Source organism: Herpailurus yagouaroundi, unplaced genomic scaffold (genome assembly GCF_014898765.1).
Source record: "Herpailurus yagouaroundi ecotype Mexico unplaced genomic scaffold, PumYag 189, whole genome shotgun sequence".
NCBI classification, from domain to species: Eukaryota; Metazoa; Chordata; class Mammalia; order Carnivora; family Felidae; genus Herpailurus; species Herpailurus yagouaroundi.
The window spans coordinates 15,860,476-15,875,901 of NW_024412420.1; the positions used below are offsets into that span (position 1 = coordinate 15,860,476).

A 15,426-nucleotide genomic window follows, 5' to 3' on the forward strand; every position below is an offset into this window, starting at 1 on the left:
GGTCACCCTGCTTCTAAACAGCCCCCAATCCCAATGTCTGCCTGCCTGGTTCACCACACGCCCCTTCTTCCGGCCCAGCCTCTTGCCCTGGCCTGGGTTATGACTCACAGGCCTAATCCTGCTGTGAAGACCTCTCAGATGATGTGGTGGGAAAGAGCAATTAAAATTCTCAGCAAGTGGCCAAGAGAACTACCTTTCCCAGGCAGGATGAGCAAGATCCACTCGAAATTATCAACAAATCAAGTTAAGAGCCCAGGGAGGTTGATTGAGAGAGAAGTCTAAAAGGATTTCTGGCCAGGATTCAGAGGCTTGGCTGACTCCCACCCCCACCTCCTTTGGGGGTTTTAAGAAAATTAAATGGCTCTCGACCTTCCCTTCCTGCCAAATAAACAGCGCACAAGGAGGGCCCGATGCTCCTCTGAGATTAGTCACCCTCCCCCAGGTCCCCATCACATTCCATCTCCTCCCCAGAGCAGCCAGCCTTACCTCTGGATAAGCTTCCCGCCCGAAGGGAGGAGGGAACTCTATATCACCCCACTTCACTTTGCAGATGTAGTCGGCTGTGGCATCTACCTTGGCCGCCAGGTCAAGGACATAGACACCATCTTTGGTCACAACTGTGAGAAAAGCAGAGGTACTCAGATGCCAGCCCCCCGGCAAAGGCGTCTACCACCAACCTCCAAACCCCTCCACAGGCTTCCCCACCACCACCTCCCGGGGTCCCATCCAGACCTAACAACTGCCCAGCTCTGCAAGAAACCGGACGGCCCTTCCACACAGCTTTTCCCCCGTTAAAAGAGAAATAAATTAATTAAGACCACTCCCCTCCCTCCCTGACTTCCAGGTAATGTGATAGGGATGTCGTGTTTAGTTGCCATGGCAATTTTTTAACATTTTTTGAAAAGCTACACTCTATGCCTTAAATATCTAACCATTCACCCATCCACAGCCCTACCACTAAAACATAAAGTGTTAAGGTACGAGCTGCTGTTGGGAGCCCCCCCCCCCCCCAACCCTTAGGTGTATATATCTGGGTTTCTCGAGGTTGGCCAGGAGAAGCCTTAGTTGCCTGGGGGAGTGGGAAACCACTGGGTACACTGAGCCCCCAGCCAGCAGGATTCATTTACTGCCCATTAACTGGACATCCATCTTCCCTTTACCCCTGGGTCGTTTAACTAATGAAGTCAGCAAACAGCCATCTGGTCCATTAGAGGAGCTGCATCCCCAGCTGGAATCTGGAATCTGGAATCTGGACTTTGCCCTAAGCAGCCCTGGCCAGAGCCAGCTCATGCCACCTGCCTTCCTCACAGCCTGAGGGGCCTGGACCAAGATCTTCCCAGCTTGGGGATCAGTGATTGACCAACTCCTGGGGAGTGCTCCAAGGGCCTGAAGAGGAAAGAAGGGCCTGAACGGTCAGACCAGTGAAGGCGCAGCCCAGGTCCTGGGAGAACAGCCTAACCCCTGCCAGGAATAGCCACTAAGCAGAGTCAGATCAAAATCAGGACTTCCCCATCACAGAACAAAATAAGAGCAAAGAAAGCTGGAGGTGGTTAAACAGGAATTATCGTTGTCTTCTGAGAGCTCGGAAATGAGAGACTGCACTCCACGAGCCCAGGCATCCCTCTACACACCACACACCCGGTAGTGCCCTCTACGGGGGGGGGGGGGGTCTGGTGCGCCGAACGTCAAGGCTAGGGTTACCACAGGCACGGAGACCCTGTTATAACTGTCCTTTGCCCAGGCCCACGCCAGCAGAGCCAGTTACCAAGGGGGTTGATCTCGAGGTAGGTGAAGTACAGATCCTCATAGAAATTGAAGAGACCAGAGATAAAGCTGGCCAGAATCCTAGAGCGGGGAGGGAGAGAGGGACGGTCAATCTTCAGGGAGGGGGAACAGGCTCGGCAGCACGTCCCAAACCTCTCTCTCCCCTCGGCCATCTCTTACTGACAGCTCCTCTTCCCAAAGCCTGCCCTGCCAACCTCTCGCTTCCCTCTGTAAGCCCTGCTCCCTGGGCATCACTCTTTAGCCACTGAGGCGGAAAGGAGCTGTCAGGCATGCAGCCGGAGGTGTTGGTACCAGACAGACAGGGCCAGTGGGGTGAGGGATGCTTACGGCATATTTCAGTCTGAGCCAGCCTCCTGTCTGCCCCCTGCTCCCCTCCTTGGGACAGGGAGGCGCTGTGCCTTCCCTCTCACCCAGACACTGGGGCAGGGCAGCGGATGCCCACACAGGGAAGACCACCTTGCTTTCCTTGCCCTCTGTCCGGAGCTCTCGACCTTCCCCGCTCCCCCACTGCCACCTGCCTGCCCTCCCTCTCACTCAACTCTTTCTTCTCTTCAGGAGCGTGGACTAAGAGGTGTTTCTTGATGTCCTCAGCATTCAGTTTCTTGTCCACGCCAACGAGCAGTTTCTGGGCTTTGGTGTCCACGTCGCCCACGTCCACCCCACCTTCATGGTGGAACAGGACATAGTCCCCCTCTCGGGTAGCATAGATGCAGACGTAGAACTCCTCCGCCTTGCAGGGGAAGACAGTACCACGTGGGGGAGGGGCACTGAACTGGCGAGCCCAACCCCTTTGGGTGCGTTTCTAAAACCCTAGTAAAGGGGCACCTGGGTGGCTCAGTCAGTGAAGCATCTGACTCTTGGTTTTGGCTCAGGTCATGAGCCGGTTCGTGAGTTTGAGCCCTGAGGCAGGCTCTGCGTTGATGGTGGGAAGCCTGCTTGGGATTCTGTCTCCCTTTCTCTCTCAAAATAAATAAATGTAAAAGTTACTGTCTTCCCCTCGGGGACAAGAGGAGAGCAGAGGCCATTGCCTAGCTGACAGTCCAGACTCAGCCACTGTGACCCGATCTGGGGGAGGGTGCCTGCCTTCAAGTCTTTCTCATCCCAGCACCGAGAAGTCCCCTGTTACCAGCCCTGACTCCTCCCTGCTACAAACTAAGCCTTTCCCTTCATCTCTGGACTCCCTGCTCCGTGGCACCCTCAGACCCTCAGAGAGTCTGGTCCTTTTCACTTTTCTCCAGCAGCTTGATTTCTCCTTTCATCATTTTAGAGTCGACAAACACAAAGTGGGGGAGAAGACCCGGCCTGGAGCCACGTCACACATACCTGACTGTGGGGAACAAAGGGTTCGATCAGAAAGTTCTTGAGGAAGCCTTTGGCCTTGCCAACCTATGGAGATTGAGAAAAATAAAGCTTAGATGGACCAGCGGGTCTTGTCCCCCAGGGCAGGAGGACTGCCCTCTGCTCCCTCTACCTGGCTGTCCCACCGGAGCCGGGGCTCAGGTACTACTGCCACGACATCTGGCAGAGAGAGATTTTCCAGAAACCAGGGCAATGGGGTCACAGACCCTAAGCTGAAGAAGTCTTCACGAGATACTCTTTCACCCACTGCTAGCCACACTACAGTGTACTGACCTCACACGTTCTTTCTCTGCCTCCTCTGGAGGGTGACAAATGAGCTAGGCTAACAAATGTTGCCCCCGCCCCCACAGCACAGACATCAGGACTCCTCTCCCTCCTGCCATCAGTAGCACAAGTTAAAGAGCACAGACAAATCAAGGCTCTCCATCCCTGAGCTCAAGCAGAGAGACCCAGCCCAAGGACAGAAGTCTGGGTCTGGGAACAGCAGGGATGGGGGGAGCGGGGGGAGGGAGAGCTTGACAGGGAAAACTTCACGCACACTTTCCTGGCTGAGGACAACAGGCCTGCAGAGCTAATCAGTTTGAGTGGGTCCCTGGCGGCTGCCGAGGCGAGACAGCCCTCATCCCAGAGTGTCTCAAAGCCTCCCCCCCCCCCAACATGCGTCACTGCTGAGTCAGGGACCAGACAGTGATCCCTCAGAGGTAATGAGCCGCTCCTGCCGAGGCGGACACTGTTGCCGGCCCCGACACGGCTGACAGCCCCCTCCCAACAGCAGCTGAGGAGAAAGAACACAAGGACCTCTCTGGGGACACCACTCAGCCCCCAGTCCTGCCGTCCTCTCACCAAAGGCCTGCAAGCAAATAGGCCAGTAGAGATCCCTCCAGCCCCAGGTCCACATACGAGTTTAAGAGGCCCTCTTTAGTTCAAGAGCCAAAAACTGGGAAATTACCACAAAGAGCTGATTGGAGAGAGCCCAGGAAGAGAGGAAGACAGCTTCATTGTCATCCTCACCCTGCATCCAGGATGGCCAAAGAAGAGAACAGCTCAGCCCTGGTGACAGTCACCCAAGATGGGGCAAAGCTGTGCATGGACAGCACACCCTTCCCGGCCTCAGGCCCGCCTCAGCCCGCTCCCCCTCGCCTGTTCTCCAGCCCCGTCCAGGAGTAAAAAGGAAAAGAAGTGCAATTTTATTTCTGAGCCTCTCCTAGCCTCCCTAAACCACATTTCACTTCAGCTCTCTCATCTACAGAATTGACATTAATCACCAAGCTGGGGGAAGCCAAGAACTGAATTTCCTCTTCAGTGTTACCAGTCTCATCCTCGGCTCTTGGTCTAATAACGTCTCTGCCTAAAAGATTCTGCACCTGCCTTCTGCAACTTTTTCTTGCCGGCCCTCTTAGGCATACACATCACGACAAGCTGCTGTGCCCTTTCTGGAAACGGAAAAGAAAGGACTTCCCAGAATGAGCCTCAGAGTCTCATCTCCGTGATGGGTCTGTTAAAGAAACAAACCATTTCCGGGGCGCCTGGGTGGCTCAGTCAGTTAAGTATCCGACCTCAGCTCAGGTTGGGGCCCCACGTCGGGCTCCACACCAACAGCGTGGACCCTGCTTGGGATTCTCCTCTGCCCCTCCCCCACCTGCGCGCCTGCTCTCCCTCTCTAAACAAACAAACAAACAAACAAACAAACCAATAACAGACCATTTCTACCTGGCCATGAACTGGACTGGGGTTACTTTTGCAGCCCATCTTGCCATTCGCTGATGGCAGAGCTGGGAGCGAGCACCAAGACTGGCCCTGCTACCAGGCAGCTCTGCGGGACCCAAGGCTGCAGTGTGGCCTTCCCCAGGCCGCAGTGTGGCCGAGTAGGCAGTGAGCCTACAGGGCTGCTCATCTGGAGATGACCACATCCACTTCCGTTCCCACAGCACCTCCACCCCAACCTATAGCCGTACTCACGGTGGCCTCCTGTCCCAGCCGTGGTTTCAGCCAGGACTTAATGCCTTCCAGAGTGAGGTTGACCCCAACGAGGCCCAGCTTTCCACGCCGTTTGATCAGCTGGTCTGGCTTGACCACCAAGTTCTGGAACAAGAGGAAAAGGAAAGAAACGGGAGAGTAAAAGATTACAGTCTGGGGACCCGAAGCACAGGACAGCCTGCATGGCTTCCTATCTACCCATCCATTCTTCAGTGTCAACTCCTGGAAGCTTTTCTCACCTATCCAAGCCTATACCTTTCTTTTGACAACCAGGAATCTGGAGCCATCCATGCCCCGAATGGGGCCTGGCACAGTATAGATACTTACCACATACCTGCCGCATGAGTGATTCCCTACCCTCCCTATGCGACATCTTAGCTCCACTAAACCATGAAGCCCTCAGAATATGGACCAGCACCTGTGTTCCAAAAAGAAGAACAGGGGGACAGAGGCTTGTGGTGACCAAGGACCTTAGAGGTCTGGTCAATCCCATTCCTGGGCCTGACCCCGTCTACAGGCCCAGCAAGCAGCCCCTAAGCACTGCTCACACGCTGCCAGCCAGGAAATGCGCCATCTCCCGAGGCAGCTCCTTTCATGGGTGGGCTACCTTGCGCTGGGAGGGAACATGCACCCCCAGAACCCGCTCTCCTGGCCCTGCCCAAGAAGTCTCTGCCTCCCAACAATGGTCCCACAGGGACCCGGACAAAGGAGCCTCTACTCTGGGCTGGCTGCCACACAAAGTCTGCAGCACGCTTCCTCACGGCCCAAACACATTCCTAACATGCTGCACTTGGGGCGAGTGGAGCCCACACCCACTTTTACTGAGCACCTACAAGTGCCAGGTGGCACACCAAATGCTTTCCAGACATTACTGCTAATCTTTATAGCTCACAGGGTGAGTGTTCCGCCCATCTGACAGATGGGGAATCTGCCACTCAAGAGAGGTAAAACGGCTTGCTCCAGGCCACACGGTTAATCGACAGAGAGCTTTGGTCTGGACTCCAGTCAGTCAAGCTCCAAGCCCTTGCGCTGTGTTTCCTGCTGGGGCGCCTCAACACGTGGGACCCGGAGCCGAACACAAAATCTCGCTCAGCCCACTGCACGCTGCCCACTGATGTGGGCAGTCTGCCATCGTGTGACCCGGTGGGACATCTCCACCAAACTGACCGTCTCTATTCCTCTGACCCTGGGCCCGGAAGAAGGGCCTGGGGAGGGTGGGCTCACCTGGCTGAGCAGCCAAGGGTGGTCCTGCAGCAGGCGGGCCCAGTCTGTGTCAGGGGTGACCCGGGCATACTTGAACCGGTTCTGGATGGCTGAGGTGGTGCAGATGAACTTGTAAAGGAGTTCTTTGCCCGTCTGCTCCGAAATCGCCTTGGCCGACATGGCCGCAAAGGGACCTGCTCTACCTGTTGGGAGGAACAGGAGCTGGTGGCCAGGGGAAGAGACCCGTGTCCAGCTGCCCCCAGACAGTAAGACCAGATCTCAGCACTTCTCAGGAGGCGGAAGGAGGACTGGCCCAGCAGGAGGGAAGGAAGCGAGATCTCAATGAGCACTTCTTTTTTTTTTTTTTTTAACACGAAATTTATTGTCAAATTGGTTTCCAAACAATATCCAGTGCTCATCCCAACAGGTGCCCTCCTCAATGCCCATCACCCACTTTCCCCTCCCCGCCACCCCCCATCAACCTTCGGTTTGTTCTCAGTATTTAAGAGTCGCTTATGGCTTGCCTCCTTCCCTCTCTGTAACTTTTCCCTCTTCCCCTCCCCCTGGTCTTTTGTGGAGTTTCTCAGGATCCACATATGAGTGAAAGCATATGGTATCTGTCTTTCTCTGCCTGACTTATTTCACTTAGCATAACACTCTCCAGTTCCATCCACGTTGCTACAAAAGGCCAGATTTCATTCTTTCTCATTACCAAGTAGTATTCCATTGTGTATATAAACCACATCTTCTTTATCCACTCATCAGTTGATGGACATTTAGGCTCTTTCCATAATTTGGCTATTGTTGAAAGTGCTGCTATAAACATTGGGGTACAAGTGCCCCTGTGCATCAGCACTCCTGTATCCCTTGGGTACATTCCTAGCAGTGCTATTGCTGGGTCATAGGGTAGATCTATTTTTAATTTTTTGAGGAACCTCCACACTGTTTTCCAGAGTGGCTGCACCAGTTTGCATTCCCACTCAATGAGCACTTTTGACATCAGGGAAGGAGGATCAGGAAGTGAAGGGAGAGAGAAGGTGGAGATAAACAAAGGTGGCATGTTCCCCAGGTCTCTTGGCTTCAACCTTGTCTCTACTTCCTCTCGACAAACCAGCTCACATTCATCTTGGAGCAAAAGGCAGCTGGCTGGGGAGACAGGAATACCAGTGGTATGACCCAAACCCATGTGCTGGTCCCACCCGAGGTCCCACACAGACACTGAAACACACCCTTTGGTTCTGTGACCTACGGGGCGCACAGCCAGAATTGTGCAATCCTGCCCTTACTCCCCTCCCCCTACAGGTTTCGTCTCCCCCACATCCAGACTCACCCATTTCATGCACTTACACTCACCATCAGGCTGTAGGCCAGGCAGGTGAGTTTACTTAACCCCAGGCAGGATCAAACCCTCGAGGAGCAGAGAGTCACCTCAGAGTCCATTTCTCCCAGGACACTAGACTCCCACCCCCCAGTTCAGAGCAGGCACTGGGCAGGGAAACTGTGACCTTCAGTACATCCCACCCGCCCCACTGAGTCACTCAGCTTGCTAATTTAGAGCAAAACAGAGGCCTCTCTGGGGACCACCCTGTACTGGTCACTTCTAGCAGAGCCAAAGCTGGGGGAGGAGGCAGCAGTCATCCCAGGTCACATGGATATAGAAGTCATCTCATACGAACCCTGTGAGGTACACGGAGATTCATAATCCTATTTCTTAGATGAGGAATAGCAGCTCAGAGGAGCTACCATACCTTGCCCAAAAAGCCAAACAAACAAGCAGGGGACCCAGGACTTGAACCCAAATACTCTTATTCCTGCTCCCCAGAAAACCCCACACTCATCAGCCCGAGAGAAAAGACCATTTCTCCCGGGACCAGGCCATGTCCCCCCCTTCACCTCACAGAAGGGTCTGTGATGACAATTTCTTCATTTTCCGTCCCCACCGCGTTGTCCTGACACACCCATTCTCCCATGGTAGCAAGTTGGGGAGAGGATCAGGGGAAGGGGGAGGGAAAGGAAACCAAGTCATTCAGACTAAGAACTTGGCCTCATCAGGAAAAGTCACTCCAATCTCTTCCACAGAGATCCAGGACTGAAGTTGCTGAATTTGCTGAGAAGAAAAGTCAAGTTCAAATAAAAGAAGGTGGACCCGGGGGACTAGCTGGTTTATACACAGAGGAAGGTGGGTCTCCATCCCCAGCTCAGGGAAGGCCAAAGTTTCAGAGGCTACTCTCCACCTCCCTCCCAACCGGCTTGGCTGGCCCCCTCGGCCTCCCAGCTAGTCTCCAACTCAGCACAATGGGTGCTTTCAGTCTGGTGTCTGGCCCAAAGTGGGGTAGCTGGGAAGGGGCTCAAAAGAGATGTTCCCTTTTCTGGCCTTCCCCTGGGATGACTTCCGGCTCCTCCTCAGCAAGAGTTTCCAAAGGTGATGCTTCAACCAGCCCCTGGGTCCTGCAGCCCTCCACCCACCCCCCACCCACTCCAGCTCCATTTCCCAACCTTCTTGACTTCAGACCAGAAAAACTGGTCCTGAAATCAGATGGGTACACCTGCCCCCACCCCCTTCCCAAACAGAGCGCAACCTAGGGCAGATGAAGCAGGGAAAGGAGGCGGCAGCTGCTGGTCATGCTCCGTGGTTCAGAAACATCAAGCACCTGTGATCACAAACTCCAGGAGTTTGCTAAGCCTCCCCAAGCAGAGAACAGTCTGACACTACCAGAACAACAACCCCCTCAAAGCTGGCACCTCCCAAAGCAGACAAAGGGGTAAGGAGAGGGCTGTTCTGCAGCTGCAAAATCACAACTTTCTTGAGTCCCAGGCAAGACAAGAGTTCATTTCCACAGGATGGTTGGAGGGGGGCAGGGGGTGGACACAAGAAGGGGATGATACAGGATAGAACAGATTCGCCAGCTTACCAAAATAAGATATGCCACCAGAGCACTTTGGCGTAGATGGCTGGGCAGGCCCTTTCAAGGCCAAGACAGGATTTATATGATGGAATAAAAGTGGGGAAAGAATCTGGCCTCTGCATGTTCACCAAATGCAGGAAAGAAGGCTCACAAACCCAGGGAAGGGTCTCGGTGGAGAAAATTCACAAAATTAATCATTCAGAAGGGTCTTGGAAGTCTCTCTAGGGCAGTGGCTCTTAACCTACTTGAGGTCTCAGATTCCTGAGCGCATGAAGAAAAGCCCCGAAAAATGTGCGCCTCATTTCAAGATGCTTATGATTATGACCACAGACCACCAGTTAAGAGCATCTACTGTAGTGACAGTGCGGCTGAAAGTGTATACCAATCTGGATCTGGGGATCCACTCCCCCAGAGTCCTAGGCTGCCTCCTCAGGAACTGAATATGCTCTCGAACTGGTGATAGGTGATTTTAGGACAAAGCTAAGACCCCAGGGGTCCGCTCTGGGGCCCTAGGAACTGTCACCTAATAACAAGTAAAGTGTAAACCATTTGGGGGATATCATGCCAAGGAACCTGAACACACACACGCACACACACACACACATCACACATATCCTCTCTTTCCCCTCAAGGGAAGGACTTTATGAGCTGAATGGGGTCTTTTCTGCAGACAGGGTGAGTGACCCAGAATTGAGTTCATCCACAGCAGCCACTGAGAACTGAAGCAGCCCACAGGGAAGGCTGAATGAAAGCAGACTGTTTCCCAGGAATGCATCCCTGGGACATAGCCAGTGCAGAGGAACCACTGGAGATGCTACTTAGGGTCTCCCCCCGGGAAAGACAAAGAGCACTCCTTTATAGGTCAGTATCCATAGGACTGGTTTTTGTGTTTTGTTTTTTCTTTTTCTTTTTTTTGGGGGGGGGGAGGGGTTTGTTTTTAAGAGGACAAGCAATTCCTGGAATAAAGGGAAGAGGCAGAATTCTGTGAGGGTCCCCCTAGTGCAGCAAGCATGTCAGAATGGGATGGAGACACCAGCTGCCTGGTTTCCAAGGGCTCTTCCTGTCATCTGGCCCAAGCTTCTGAAGTTCTCTAAGAGATAAAAATTACCACCCCCGCCCTGGGTAGCTGGGGTCTACCAGCTTTTCCTCAAGCAGTATTTCAGAAATCCAAGATCTGAGCTGGCTGAAAGACCTCAGAGCAAAGTTAGTGGGTGGAAGGCGTGGGCTGGTTGGCCAAACTGGTGCCATGCACTGCTCCTCCCCTCTCCAAATCCTCCTGCCAGGCCGACCCTGGGGACCACCCAATGGCAGAACTCCTCGCTACTGCACAGTATCTGCCAAGGTTGGAGAGGGCAGCAGGCGCTGGGTCTGGCCCTCTGCCAGGCCCTACAGGAGGGCGGCGGCAGCATCCTCAGCCCTCTCCGGGACCTTGCCTTGGCCAGGCTCGGCACAGGCGTCAGCGCCAGGGGTGGGAGGGAGACGGGCACCCCGGCCATCTGTCGCTTAGAGGCTGGGCCCGACGGCACCTCCTGAGCGAGGAGGGTCCTTCCCGCGCCTGTGCTCCACGGCCCGGTCCTTGCGGGCGAGGCCAGGCCTCGGGCACCCTGGGACAGCCCGGCGCCGCGTGGCCCGCCAAGGCTACGCGCCGGGCTCGCTCCCTCCACTTTCGGCGCGGGACTCAGTCGCTTCTTCACAAAAAAAAAGAGAGGAAGCGCCCGAGCCCGGATAGGAGTGGGGCGAGTGGCCACCGGTGACCCCGATGGGGACAAGAGGGAGGCCCGCTAAAGCCCGAAGAGGCTCGAGGACTGGCCCCGGTCGGGGTGAGAGGGGCCTGGTTGGTGCAAATGCAATTTAGCGGAGGGAAAAGAAGCCAGGGCGGCGGCACACCCTATGCAAACTCCCTGAAACTGGAATGTGGGAGAGTGGGGGTGGGGTGGTCGACACGCTGCCACCAGTCGGGGTTCCGAGCGAAGGCTAACCTAAAGCGAAGTCCCCCCCCCCCCCCCCCACCAAAAAAAAAAAAAACAAAAAAAAACAGGAGGGCGGCGTGGGCACTAAGACGGCGCCGGGGAAAGCGGTTCCGGGTTGGGGGAGGGAGGCGGGAAGCTCCCCGGGCAGGTGGAGTACCCCGCGCGAAAGCAGCCGCCCGCCACTCACCTTTCTGCGAAAGCCCGTGCGCAGCGCTCCCTCCGCAGGCCCCGCCTCGCCGCCCAGTGCCCGGAGCGCTCCAGCCTCCAGCAGTCGCCCGGGAGCCGGCTTTTGTCCGGGCCCCTGCGGGCTTCTCCCCGCCCCCATCGGCACACGGCGCGAGCAGCCCCGCAATTGGTCACACGCGTTCCCTAGCCTGAGCGCCAAGGCTCCTCCGAATTTGCTGCCCGGGATAGCTCTGCCCCCGGAGGCGGGACTCAGGGGCTGCTGGGACTTGAAGTCCAGCTGGCGTGTCCGTCCGGAGGGCTGGTGGGCGCCGCCTCTCCGGATCCGGTAGGGCCGGGGCGGGGCCGGGGGCGGGGACGGAGGCGGGGCCTAGGGTGGGGAGATGGGCCGGGCTATGCCGGGAGGAGAACGGACGGGGCGGGGGGCCGTGGCCTGATCACTTAGGGGCTGGGCCGACCGCCACTCCGAAGGAAGCGGTGGTGGGGGAGTGAGGGGGAGGGTTGGCAGAACAGGCTGTTGCACAGTTTTAGAGACCTGGAGTCTCCTTTTCTTCCCCTGGGAGAAACTAACCTCCGCATCCCAGCCTCCTAAAATTGGTGACACTGAACACAGTTGCTTAAACCCGCTTTTTACGTAGCGATGGCAGACTGCTTTTGCATTTGAACGTGGGCTCTCTCTATTGAGCCGGTGGGGCTAGACTGAGAGATCAGGTAAACCTGCCAATGTGGGATAGGGCAGGGGATGAGGTGAGCGGGTGGGGCTAGGTGGGTGCCAGTCACATCGCTTTGCGTCCCACTCGCCTCACCTCCAGGCGGAGCTGAGAATTCAACGGAGAGGTTCTAGCACAAGGCTGGGGTCATCTCTGCAGGTCTCCTTTCCCTTACCCACCATCGCAAGCCTCCACACTGGAATGAATGAACTGTTGCCTCCTCCTTCTCCATTACCTGTGAGACAGGCTATTTTCCAAACCAAAAACTGGGACACCCGGTCTGACAGGTGAATTAGGTGGAGCAGAATATTTGAAATCAAGCAGTCCTGGAAACCAGGACATATATTTACTGCTCTGACATTCTGGAGCTTTCACCCCAGTCCTGAAGGTCTCGGGAGCTGCTCCAGGACCCTAACAGCTGCCTAACTAGCTCCAGGAAGGAGAATCAATGGAGCACTGATCAACTCAGGTGAAGGGGTCAGCCCAGTATGCAGAGAATCACCATGCCTGAGCCACTGCCAAGCACTCCGGTCCCACTGACACACTGCAACAATGTTGCGACATTCTTGTGGACAAGAACTTTTGGAAGCCCTCCTTCCTCCAATTCAGCTGTAGCCAGGAGTGGGTCAGCTAAAGTCACTCACTGCCCATGCCTGAACTAAGTGATCCCTGATGATGTCACTTTCTGGTTGCTTCCTTCTCAATGGTCCTTTTCAAAGAACAACTCCTCACATCCTCTCTCCTGTTGGTCCTGGAGACTGACCAACAATCAATCTATGGACTGAGCTCCAACCCTATCAAGAATCTCCCCAAAGATCACAAATCTCAGGGAAGTGTCACCTCTCAGTAGGTAAAGAAAACATCTTATGAGGGGCCCCTGGGTGGCTTAGTCGGTTAAGCATCCAACTTCTGCTCAGGTCATGATCCCGTGGTTCAGGGGTTCAAGCCCCACAATGGGCTCTGTGCTGACAGCTCAGAGCCTGGAGCCTGCTTCAGATTCTGTGTCTCCCTCTCTCTCTCTGCCCTTCTCCCGCTCACACTCTGTCTCTGTCTCTCTCTCAAAAATAAATACACATTTAAAACATTTTTTAAAAAAGGAAAGAAAGAAAGAAAACATCTCCTAGCCTTGGGGGACAGAAATTCCAGGTCTTCAGGGGCTAGCAGGAAGATTGTAGTCAGGTGCCCTGATTATCCCTCTGGCTAGAAAGATACAACTCATCCAGAAACAGTCACCCAGGTAGAACATAAACTGTAAGAAACGTTCATCAATTTGGCAATATCGATAAAAATTTTAAATGCACATTCTTTTGCCCCAGCAATTTCATTGCGAACAATTTATCCTTCACATATACCTGCATGTGTGCACGAAGATGAGGCTCTTTGCTTTGTTCACTGCTGTGTCTCCAGCACGTTGAATAGGGCCTGGTACATAATAAACACTCAATAAATATTTGCTGAGTGATTAAGTCCCCCATATAGGTATTGCTGGGCCCAAATGTGACTAGCCCCAGGTGGGGGCAACAAGAAAGGGACTGTCCAGGGAGTGAGGGGAGGAGAGGTGCTGGCCCAAGGGGCCGTGAGCCAGCCAAGCACTGGGATTTTTCAGTTCTCTGAGTGGTTCAGTGCTAGGTCCTTCCCCACAGCCTTCAACCTCCCCAGGAAATACTCTCTCATTACTCCACCATGTTCCCACAGAGGCTCTTCTGCTCTGAATTGGTCAATTCACAAACGGTGAGATCATGACCCGAGGCGAAATCAAGAGTCGGACCCTTAACCGACTAAGCCACCCAGGTGCCTCTGTTTTTGCCATTTGAATCGCCTCTCTCCTCTTCTAGATTGAGCTGGAAGACTAGTCCATGCCCCCCGACATAGGATATGGACACCATCTCCGTGCCTGGATTTCAGGCACACCACAACAGTTTCAGTGGCCTTAGACTATCCAGTGGCTCCCTCCCTCCTGGATTTTAATCCACTTTAGCTAATATTCATTGAGCACCTACTATGTCAAAGTCATGGGTGCTAATGCATACTCCTCACAACAACCGCTTGAGCTAAGCGTCATCATTTTGCAGATGGGCAACTGGCCCTCTGCTGCCAGGTCCCTTGCCCTGTCCACTACCTCCTGCTGCAGGTGAGAAGGAAGAAAAGGAAATCGTATCCAGTGAGTCTCCCCAACTTGGCTAGAAGCTCCTCAAGACCCAGGACCATGCCTTGTTCCTTTTGGCATCCCCAGGGCCTAGCATAGTGCTAGGCACACGTTAGGCACTCACTGTATACATGACTGAATAAATGCTGGAAAGAACATGTGAAGGAAGGAAGGAAATTGTAGAAGTCAGGGGAAGAGGGAGAAGATGCAGCCAAGATGGGGGTCTACCTGAGTGTGCGCTTCTAAACCCACCTGTCCCCTTGCGACAACCAGAGACAAGGGCTTACAGCAGAGGCCCGTCATGACCCACCCTGTGAGGAACCAGGGAAGTTCTCACTCCTGCAGCATTCACTTTTTGCCCAGCACTGAGCAGTCTCTAATTGGAGCCAAGGGCCAAGAGCCCGTGTATCCTGGGGTAAGCTCCCCAGGGAGGTATGGCCAGAGCCAGAGCCAGCTTCTGTGCTCAGGAAACATTCTCCAGCCAGCCCAACCAGCTCCTGTCCAGCGTCTTTCCAGAGTCACCCCCCCCCCCAACTCTGCCCTCACCCTGTCTTAAAAACTCTCACTGCCTCGTGCTCACCAGGTGTATTCCTCTTTAATTGCCTCCTCTTTCAGGAGGCACTCCTCCACTTTATCACTTCTTATCCTAAAACAGAACCTACACAGCCCCTCCCCCCCCCACATTACTTAACCTTGACTTTCACTTGATGTCTTTAACCTTCTCTCTAAATGAACTCATTATTTTTGTTGCTTGTCTCTCTTTGCCATGCTCTGTGTTTGGAAATTCTCTCAAGGGCAGGCAGAAGCAGGAGTCATGGTGTGGGGACGCCTGGGTGCCTCAGTCAGTTAAGTGTCTGACTTCAACTCCGGTTGTGATCTCACAGATCGGATTGTGAGTTCCAGCCCCGCATCAGGCTCCCTGCTGTCAGCACAGAGCCTGCTTCAGGTCCTAGGATCCTCTGTCCCTCTTTCTCTGCCCCTCCCTGCCTGAAAAAGAAAGAAAGAAAGAAAGAAAGAAAGAAAGAAAGAAAGAAAGAGAGAAAGAAAGAAAGAAAGAAAGAAAGAAAGAAAGAAAGAAAGAAACAGGAGTCATGGTATATGAATGAGAATTGTCAGCCTCCATGAAGCTGTCTCTACCTTGACGCCAGTCTTAAGAGTTTAGCACTGCGCCTCACCCTAGGGGGCTT

General features: G+C 54.3%; 1 protein-coding gene across 3 annotated transcripts in view; it reads right to left on the reverse strand.

The window, feature by feature from the left end:
- ACLY (ATP citrate lyase) overlaps positions 1 to 14,941 on the reverse strand; it is a 48,213-nt gene extending 33,272 nt beyond the window's left edge. For 2 of the 3 annotated variants that reach the window (XM_040497548.1, XM_040497547.1), the window contains exons 1-7: positions 11,388 to 11,513; positions 6,346 to 6,527; positions 5,104 to 5,226; positions 3,109 to 3,171; positions 2,325 to 2,515; positions 1,766 to 1,845; positions 487 to 617 (exon numbers count right to left, since the gene is read on the reverse strand). In XM_040497548.1, coding sequence (XP_040353482.1) covers positions 487 to 617; positions 1,766 to 1,845; positions 2,325 to 2,515; positions 3,109 to 3,171; positions 5,104 to 5,226; positions 6,346 to 6,504 — 747 coding nt within the window. In that variant the 5' untranslated portion in view covers positions 6,505 to 6,527; positions 11,388 to 11,513. Of the gene's footprint in view, positions 1 to 486; positions 618 to 1,765; positions 1,846 to 2,324; positions 2,516 to 3,108; positions 3,172 to 5,103; positions 5,227 to 6,345; positions 6,528 to 11,387; positions 11,514 to 14,931 lie in introns of those variants that run through there. The other variant, XM_040497549.1, reaches the window with a different exon arrangement.
- Between the last annotated feature and the right edge of the window lie 485 nt (positions 14,942 to 15,426).